This window comes from Aethalodelphis obliquidens, unplaced genomic scaffold (assembly GCF_003676395.1).
Source record: "Aethalodelphis obliquidens isolate GAN/ISIS:26980383/991018 unplaced genomic scaffold, ASM367639v1 scaffold3, whole genome shotgun sequence".
NCBI lineage: Eukaryota > Metazoa > Chordata > Mammalia > Artiodactyla > Delphinidae > Aethalodelphis > Aethalodelphis obliquidens.
In genome coordinates, this window is record NW_020837947.1 from 14,375,316 (window position 1) to 14,385,405 (window position 10,090).

Consider the following 10,090-nt stretch of genomic DNA (forward strand, 5'->3'; position numbering starts at 1 on the left):
GAGAGAGGGAGGGAGGGAGAGAGAGAGAGAGAGAGAGAGGAGGGAGGGAGGGAGGGAGGAAGGAAGGAAGGGAAGGGAAAATACAAGTGCGGACAAGGATATGGAGAAACTGGAACATTTGTGCAATGCTGATGAGAATGTAAAATGGTGTATCCACTAAAACAATATGGCAGTTCCTCAAAAAATTAAAAATTGAATTACCAAATAATCCAGCAATTCCAATTCTTATACCCAAAAGAATTGAAAGCAAGCTCTTGAGGAGATATTTGTACACCCATGATCATAGTAGCATTATTAACAGTAAAACAGTCCAAGTGTCCTTGTACTGATGAATGAATAAACAAAACATGGTATATACATACAATGGAATGTCATTCAGCCTTAAAAAGGGAGGAAATCCTAACACGTGTTGCAACATGGATGAACCTTGAGGGTATGATACCAAGTAAAGCAAACCAGTCACAGAAGGACAAATGCTGTATGATTCCACTTATATGAGCTGACTAGAGTGGTCAAATTCAGACACAGAAAATAGAATGGCGGTTGCCAGGAGCTGGGGTGACGACGGAATGGGGAGTTATTGCTTAGTGGGTACAGAATGTCAGTTTTGCAAAATGAAAAGAGTTTCAGGGATAGATGGTGGTGACAGTTGCACAATAATGTGACTGTACTTAAGGCCACTGAACTGTACACTTAAATATTAAGATGGTAAATTTTATATGTATTTTACCACAATTTTTTAGAAGTTTGAATGGTGGGGAAATAAAGGAAAAGTGACTTGACTTCCTTCATAATTATACATGACCAGCTCTATGTCCTTTACTTTAAGGAACTATAGCTGTTGATTTACATTCGCTTCTCAAAACAACCCCATCAGACAGCAATTCTAATTAACCCTTGTTTTACAGAGAGGAATGGAACTTGCTCAAATCCCCAACAATGGTATATACTGGAGCCATAACTTTGGTTCAGGTCTTCCAAATACATGAAAACACTGACACAGCAAAGTAGCTCCGTGTTTGTGGCCTCTGCGTCCAAATCCAAGCGCTTTTCACCAAATGAATGCTAGAGCTTTTTGCTGACTGATGATATAATTTGGTGACATTTTCCAGCTTCCATACCTTATTTCAGATGCATGGCAAAGTTACACTGCTCTGCTCAAAGTGACATCTGTAAATTTCCCCAAAGCATGTTTCTGTCTTCCACGCTTGAGCTGTGACACTTCAATTCACACAATATTGCTCTTAGTATTTGTCACTTTTCCTAGCCTAGTAAAGCTCTGCTGATGATAAGGGGTAAATCCAACTTGAGAAAAATGCAACATCAGATTTGGTGCAGGGATGATACTACAAATGACACAGTCTTGTTATGGGTTATTGTAGACTCTTGATTTTTCATTGACACCAGGGACTGTGTCAGATTCATTTCTGTGTCCTCATTCCCTCACACAGATCCTCAGTAACTGACTGCTGATGTGGTCCTGAGGTAAGGATGGAGGTGTCAGGGGTGGTGGCAGTGGTGTTCATGTACGGCAATCTCACAAGTTATAAAGACTAATGATAGCTAATAGATAAAATAGATAAACAACAACAAGGACCTAATGTGGAGCACAGGGAACTCTACTCAATATCCTGTAATAAGCCATAATGGAAAAGAATCTGAAAAATTATACATTTTATATATATATAAATAACTGAATCACTTTGCTGTACACCTGAAACTAATACAACATTGTAAATCAACTCTACTTCAATTAAAAAAAAAGAAAAAGGAAAGAATAAGAAGAGCGGATATTAAGAAGCATTTACTCTGTCACTCTGTTGGGAGCTTTACATATATGAACTGTGAATCCTCAAACCACACTATGTCATAAGCATTATGATCCCATGTTTCAGATGAAGAAACTGAAGTTCTGAGACATTAAGTAATTTTTTTGCCCAAGGTGTCACAGATAAGTGGTATACTCAAGACTGCTTGAACCTCCGGTCCCTGCAGTATTCTACTTCCTCATACAATTGCATATTATCCCTGCTTTGTATTTTAATCAGTTTTTCAGTGTCATAATGGTGTGGTAGGAAAAGTACTAAACTTTCAAAGAAAAGATATTTAAGTTCCCGCTCCATTATTTGCTAATTGAGCAAGCTATATCATCTGTATAATGGGAAATTTCTGCCTTGCCTATCTGAGTTATAAGATTGTCTCAGATGAAGTATTTTGGAAACTGAAAAAACAATTATAATAAATGCTGGCCTTTTGCTTCTACTTTTATTCTCAATAAAATTTAGGTCTTTCAGGTCAATTAAAATCTTGGGCTTGGTGGATATTTTCCTTTATGTAGGTAGTGAAATTTATCCTAAAAATCTCAATATGGGGGCTTCCCTGGTGGCACAGTGGTTAAGAATCCGCCTGCCGATGCAGGGAACACGGATTCGAGCCCTGGTCCGGGAAGATCCCATATGCCGCAGAGCAACTAAGCCCATGCACCACAACTACTGAGCCTGCGCTCTAGAGCCCACAAGCCACAACTACTGAGCCCGCATGCCGCAACTACTGAAGCCCGCGCACCTAGAGCCCGTGTTCCGCAACAAGAGAAGCCACTGCAATGAGAAGCCTGCACACCGCAGCAAAGAGTAGTCCCCGCTCACCACAACTAGAGAAAGCCCACGCACAGCAACGAAGACCCAATGCAGCCAAAAAAATAAAATAAATAAAATTAATTTACTTTAAAAAAATCTCAATAAGGTTACTCAAAATGATCACTTATTTATTACTAAAACTTACTTATTTTTCCACCTTTAAAGTAGAAAACTCTGGCACATACCACCGGTTTGGAATATCACCAATAGTGGGACAAACTGACATCATGCACCTCTTGCTGTGACACACTGTGACACACCACTTATATAGTATTCCTACCAAAAATCTTATCATGAAAAACAATCAGATAAACCTATTCTGCAGAACAAATGACCTAGAGTCTGTAAAAATATCAGTATTACTGAAGACAAAGAAATGCTGAGGAACTGTTCCAGGTTTACAGAGACTAAAGACGCACAAGTAAATATAATGTGTGATCCTGAAATGAAAAAAAAAAAAATTGCAGTAAATGGCATTATTAGGACAATTGGCAAAATTTTAGCAGTTAGTGTACATTAGAAAATACTATTACAACAATGCTAAACACCCTGAATTTGATCATTGCATTTTGGTTAGAGAATGCCCTTGTTCTTAGGAGATACACACTAGAGTATTTAGGGATGAAGGGCCATGAAGTTTGTGATTTACTTTCAATTTGTTCCCCAAACAAATATAAATAATATAAAAATTCTACGTACTCATGCATGGGCTAATATTCTTAATTCACAGAGGATACTAAATAGGGATAAAATATGCAAATGTCCAGTGGAAGAAAAATTAATTTTATTTGTACAAGACGGTACTAGTTTTCCAAAAATATACCAGGAATCAGAAAAATCTAAATGTAAGTAAATGGGTCAGCTGTAAGGCAACAATCAAACAATAAACAAATCAAACAAATCAAAGCTGCTGAATAGTACAGCTCCTACAGCATGTTGGCGAATCCACCCCATGTTTTGAATTGAAGAGTGTGCCCCAGGGATTTTTGTGGTCAGTACGGCTGGGCTGAGGACCCCCTCTGGGGCTAGCAGTTCCGCTGAACACAGTTCCCCTGTGTCTCTGGCAAGCACCCCTGACACACTCTATGCCTGGTGGGCCCCTGGTGCCAGGTCCAGAAGAGGACACTTAACCCAGGCTGAGCCTGAAAGTCCCCAGTGCCTAAGTACCTCCTGGGAGTAAATGGAGCCAACGACAATCGAATTACTGTTTCTGGAGTGGCTGGCAACCAGGAGGCCAGCGACTTTGCCCAAGACTGGCATTAATCCTACCACCCCAGGCTTTGAAGAAACTGCTCTGAATCACGTCTTAGTAGCTAAGTAGTCTAAATTAACTGCAAGAATGCTTTGCTCCGGGGGCGGGGAGGGTCTACAGGAGCAAGACACGCCGTTTTTAGAACTTAACCCGTTTAAATGGCCAAGAGAAGCAAACTGGTACAACCTCAAAATTCAACAGCATTTCACAAACTCCCGACTTGCCCCTAACTTCCTAAGATTAACCGGCCGCTGGCAATTCCAGTCCCGTTCCGACTACTATCTCCCCACGCCATCGAGAGGAAAGTTTGCCGGCGAGGAGCGCCCAGCACAGCCCGGGCCGCGCAGCCGGGGCCGAGCATCCCCCGCGCCCTCCCGGGTGTAGACGGGCCGCCGGTGCCACCCACGCGCGCGGCCGCGGGCTGCTACTGTACCTCGGGCGCTGGCGACTTGACGCCGAAGGCGGCGCGGCGGGTGGGCTGCGGGCGCCGGCGGCCGGAGCAGCTCATGGCGGCCGGGGCCCCGCTGCGCGCTCGGACCCGCGGGCGGCGGGGAGCCAGGGAGGCGCGGGAGCCGCCGGTGCGCGCTGTGCGTCTCCTCGGGCAACCGGTAAACACTGCGGCGAGGCCCGGACGCACGCTGCGCCCGCGAGACCCGGAACCCGGGCCTTGCTGCGAGCCGTCCGCGCCTCCGAGACGCGCCCGAGGGCGCCTGACCGACCCCGTTCCTCCCGAGGGTGTCCCCGCGGTGCGCGGCGCAGCGGCCGAGCGGCCACATCCGGCCAGGATGAGGCTCACACACCCGCCGGAGCGACGGGGCACAGCGGGGCTGGAGGCTGGTCTTCACCGCGGGACTCCATCGCGAGCGCAGTTCCGGGTCTTGTCCTCAGGTCAGGGACAAGTGATAGCCAGGGGTCAGTGTTGACAGGACTGGCGGCGTGCGCTGTCACGAAGGTGAATGAGCATTTATTTAGCGCCCACTGTGTGCCAAGGCTTCTGCGTCTTCCAGCGCCGGGCCGCTTGCTGGGTGTGCAATCCGTGCAGTGGCACAGGCCCTGCGCTCAGAAGGGCCTCACGCTTGGTTTAACTCCCTGCTGTCCCACTCTTGAAATTCTTAGTGATTTTTGAACAAAGGGTCCTACATTTGCCTTTTCTACTGGGATCCGCAGATCATGTAGCGTTCTCGCATTCAACCTTCTCAACAACCCTGCAGGGAAATATAAATATTAGTAATACTAGTGTTAGGACAGCCATAGCTTCTGGTTATAAAACACTTACATGTGTTCTTTCAAGAGCTTTTCTAACTGCTTTCCAACTAAGATTTCATTACTTAAAACAAGATTATGAAGTGGATATAAGAATGATCCATTTTTAAAGTGAGGAAACAATCACAGGGAAATGAAAGAAATTGTCCAAGAGTATACAGCTGGTCAGTGGCAGAATGATGATCAGACCCCAGACCATAAGACTGAAAGCACAGAGAAGGTGAGTAACGTGCCTAAGGTCCCACTATTTGTAGCAGAACCTCAAACTGGAACCCACATTCACCTCACTTCAAGGCCCTTCATGGACCTCCCTGGGTGCTGTTCTAAAATTAAATGAACTCACAGATGTGGCAGCTTTTCTTAGATTCCATCCAACCATCCTACTCTGAGGACTTCTTGGCCTTGAGGATGGCTTTTGATTTTGTTTTATATTTATTTTATTTGTTTATTTGGTTGCGCCGGGTCTGGCTCCTTAGTTGTGGCATGCGAACTCAGTTGCGGCATGCACGTGGGATCTTGTTCCTTGACCAGTGATGGAACCCAGGCCCCCTGCACTGGGAGCGCGGAGTCTTAACCACTGCGCCACCAGGGAAGTCCTTATGGCATTTGATTTTACAGTAACATTGCCACGTATCCAGTCCAGAATCACCTCCATGCTTTCACTTGAACCAACATTAAAAAAAACAAAAAAGTCCTTAATGCAAATGAAAGCTTTCAGAAATCTCCTATTAATAGTATAGTTTGTAGTAAACATGCTTTCAACTTGCAGTTTTTCCTTGCAGTAGAATCACTACACACTTGTCAAATTTTCTTTTTTTTTTTTTTTAATTTTATTTATTTTTGGCTGCGCTGGGTCTTCGTTGCTGCATGTGGGCTTTCTCTAGTTGCGGTGAGCAGGGGCTACTCTTTGTTGCCGTGTGCGGGCTTCTCATTGCGGTGGCTTCTTTTGTTGTGGAGCATGGACTCTAGCCGCGCGGGTGTCAGTAGTTGTGGCACGTGGGCTCAGTAGTTGTGGCTCGCAGGCTCTAAAGCTCAGGCTCAGTAGTTGTGGTACACGGGTTTAGTTGCTCCACGGCATGTGGGATCCTCCCGGACCAGGAATTGAACCCATGTCCCCTACATTGGCAGGCGGACTCTTAACCACTGAGACACCAGGGAAGTCCCACTTGTCAAATTTTCAATGAAACAACACTGCCCGAGGAAATACAAAAGCTGATTGAAACCTCAAGGCACCTGGAAGAGAAACTGTCTGAAAAAGTCCCTTCTCCATTAACTCCACGTCCAATTGTTGCAGAATTCAGTTTCACAAAGTCTAATTCTGGTCACTGTGGTCAAGCTTGTAACTCTTCTTTATGACACCAGAAGATATGAATTTACACAGTCTTTAAAAATCGGTGTTGGTGATGAATGTGTTAATTAAAGAGATGGGAGGAATCCTTTCAAAATATAACATACCAAATCACCACTATGCACACTTTTAATGTCTTACCGTTTTGTCAGTTATACCTCTATAAAGCTGAAAAAAAACAAATACCCACAATAAAAGATTTTAAATCAGTGTTAAACAGATTCTTCTCTATGAAAGCAATATAGTTTTGCAGTAAGTGGGAAAAGAAAAAGTACCTGGCCTGACCCTTCCCTGGATGCCTGCAAACGTTCTGGGATGTCAAGACATGAGCCAAGTGACCCTTCAAGGTAGCACCCGATGATGTGTCCCTTGAGAATTGAAAGGAGGACCCTGCGTCTGGATGTACGTCTGAGCTGGACCCTGGAAGGGACTACAGTTTGGGACTAGCTGGCACTATGGTGATAGAATACGCAGGCTGGCAGTGGGGGGAACTCTGGGTATGATGTTAGTTTAAGCAAGGCCTGGGGGGTGGGCACAGTTAGTAAAAATGCACAAAGCACGTTCCAGCCCAGATTACTCACAAAACTGCATGTGTGGGCAATATATTATGGTTTGTAATATCTCGGTACAGACTTCTAGTTTTCTTTATAATGACGACAGAGTCAGGAAGCTGCCAGGTGCGTGACCTAGTCCACCTCATACCTGCTTCTTTATAGAAGAGGGAGGTTCCTTATTAGATACCAGGCTAGTGTATAGAAACCCTTTAGCTGGCCAAGTTTTTAGCCATAGTTGATTAACAATGTTGTATTAGTTTCAGTGATTCGGTTATATGTGTATATTCTTTTTCAGATTCTTTTCCATTACAATTTATTATAAGGTATAGTTCCCTGTGCTCTACAGTAGGACCTTGGTGCTTATCTATTTTATATATAGTAGTTTAGGCCAAGTTTTTAAACAGCAACAGGACGAAGGCTGCAACCAAAGGAAGATAACAGGGCAACAGGAGGTGGGATACACGGGAGGAGAGAGAGGGAAGGCAAGGAGGCCTGCAGGGGGAGCTGTCACAGGCCAGGTGAGAGGAGGGACCGGCCGGCTGGGGGCGGTCACGTGAGGAGGGGAAGGTTCGGAGGGGGAATCCACTGGAAGCTGAGTTTACCAGCCAGGCTGAAAGCATAGTGAGGCCTGAAAAGCAGTGAGGACATAAAACAGAGGAGGGTAAAGGAGAGAGAGTTCAGTTTGGGACAGATTTAGTCTGCGGCGCTGATAGGAGAAGGCAAACAAATATTTTGTAGTTTGGGAACGGGAAGCCCTGGGCACACCCAGCTTAAACCAGAATTTCCTGCTCATTCTGCTATAATGTTCAGTCTTATCCTGAAATATGTTTACAGAGCTGGCACGTTGAGATATACATTCAATAAACATGATATCTGAGACAAGATAAAAAATGCCTCATCAGTAGCTCTGGGAAGCGAGGAAGATCTGCATCTCTGGCACTTGGGCTTTTATTCTGGAGCTTTCTTGTGGTTTCGTAAGTTTATTTCTCCAGTTTCTTCCTTTTGTTTGTTTACTTGTTTGTCTTGCAAATATACAAGTTTCTCATAGGAAAAATCTGTAATAGGAAACTTTGGGGGCTTTCAATATATTTAGAAACCTGTCTGGAAAGCACTCCTGTAACATTTTGTTTGTCTAAAGATTGTTTTCAAAGAATGTTTGATTTAACTATTTTCCTAACCTGGATGAAATGTTGCCAAACCTGCAAACTGCTTTAGTCATCCAACACAAGATTCCTTGGTAAAAGACCACCAAAACCTACTTCTGTCCTTTAAGTGACTGCATTTAAAGGACTTTATAACCATTCTCAGCCCTGTCTTAGACTTGTTTCAGTTGCTTTGCTGATTTCTATCTGATCTCTCTAATAATTAGTCCTTCTTTAGCAATGGTTGTTGTTTTACCAATTCATCCTAAAACAAATCCCCGTCCCTTATTTGTCCTAGTAGGACAACACAGCTAGTTGTAAAACAATCTATCACTGTCACTTCCAAAGATCTTCATAAATTTTCATATCATTTATTTTTAAAGTCCGTTTTCTTTTCCCAATACATATAACTGTTTCCAACATATTTTATACCTAAAATAAATGTGATCCATTTTATAACTTTATGATAAGCTAAGCTTAGAAACCACTGAGAGCTCTCTTTATAAAAAATAACCAATTCAGGGACCTTTGGTTTCAGCATTAAAGTCAATCACAGACTGCTCTTTTTATTTAAAAAAGTAAAATCCTTATCAAAAACTTAAAGTGCTTTTTAAAATATTTTAGCTGCGTAAGTAGAAGGTTCTGAAAAACATCCATAATAAATATATACTTTCGAAACTCACATGATTTTTATCTCACTTTAAATTCAACATATTTTCATTCAATTGCAACCTATATTTCCTCAAGTCATCAAAGAGATTTCGTTGTACACAACGCCATCCTCCGTGGCCTTACTGAAGCAATCCTTCAGTTGTAAAGTTACAAATTTAAAATAGTTCAATATTTTAGGAAAAATTTGGAAGGATTAATCATGCAGTCAGTGTTAATATTTTTTATCCCAAGGGGACAGTGAACTTTCCGGCAGACTGTCAGAAGAACTACTTCACCATGTGTCTCTTTACAGGAAAAGTGTCAACCAGTCAGGAGGATTATGGCAAGTCTGGGATGAAGCAAGAGCCCTAAGGGCCTTCTTTGACTGCTCTCTCCTCCACATTCCCTTGCAGCTATGGGTCTTTTAGATAAGTCTTTCCCCTTTGGCGTTAGTTCCCCAGGAAGTGGTCAGGATTCGTAAGGAAGTCGTTTACTGAGGAGTGCTCCTAGGACAAGGAGGTGAGGAAAACAGAATAGGGCAGGAGAACGAGCTACTCCAGCATGTGGGGCAAGCCTGGAAACTAACTTCCCACTTTGGTTCCAGGGGGCTGGCCCTTTGTACCTGCAACCCCCCTCCCCCTGCCCCATCCAGGTCTCCTGTCAGTCAGCCATTGGCAGGAGCACAAGTCTCCAGCGAAAGGGACAGCCTTTTACAGCCAACTCTCACAGCAGCTGTTGGGGGGAGGGGGGATTCCAGCTAAGGAAGGGGGTTCCAGAAAGGATAACATCTTCAACTGCACAATTCAGTCTCTGAAATAACTCTTCAGTCTGTTTCTCCTTTCTCCATTCTTGCTATCAATTGATTGCCTTAGACTAGGTTTTAAGGAGTTTTTTAGGGCTTTTTCTGTTTGTTTTTTTTTAATCTGGGACTTTATACCAGTCTGCTTCTAATCCATTTTCAAACCAACACAAGAATTATTTTTTAAAAACCCCAATCTGATCAGATGATTCCCGTGTTCTGAAACTTCAAGGAAACCCCACTGCTTATAGGAAAAGAGGGAGAGTCTTATTAACATCATATGCCTCTTTTTTTTATAATTTTCATAGGTATTTTATTTTTCCTCCTCAAATCAACTCCTCTGAAGTGGGTATTATTATCCTCTTATTACAGGTATAAAAACTAAAGTTCAGAGAGGGAACTTGCTCACACGCACATGAGATAAATGGCAGTACAGGTATTTCAA

General features: G+C 43.4%; 1 protein-coding gene across 1 annotated transcript in view; it reads right to left on the reverse strand.

Moving 5' to 3' along the window:
* CCDC170 (coiled-coil domain containing 170) overlaps positions 1-4,482 on the reverse strand; it is an 84,856-nt gene extending 80,374 nt beyond the window's left edge. Inside the window, 1 exon segment of the mRNA XM_027083326.1 lies at positions 4,322-4,482. Within this exon segment, the coding sequence (XP_026939127.1) occupies positions 4,322-4,396 (75 nt within the window). The 5' untranslated portion in view covers positions 4,397-4,482.
* Between the last annotated feature and the right edge of the window lie 5,608 nt (positions 4,483-10,090).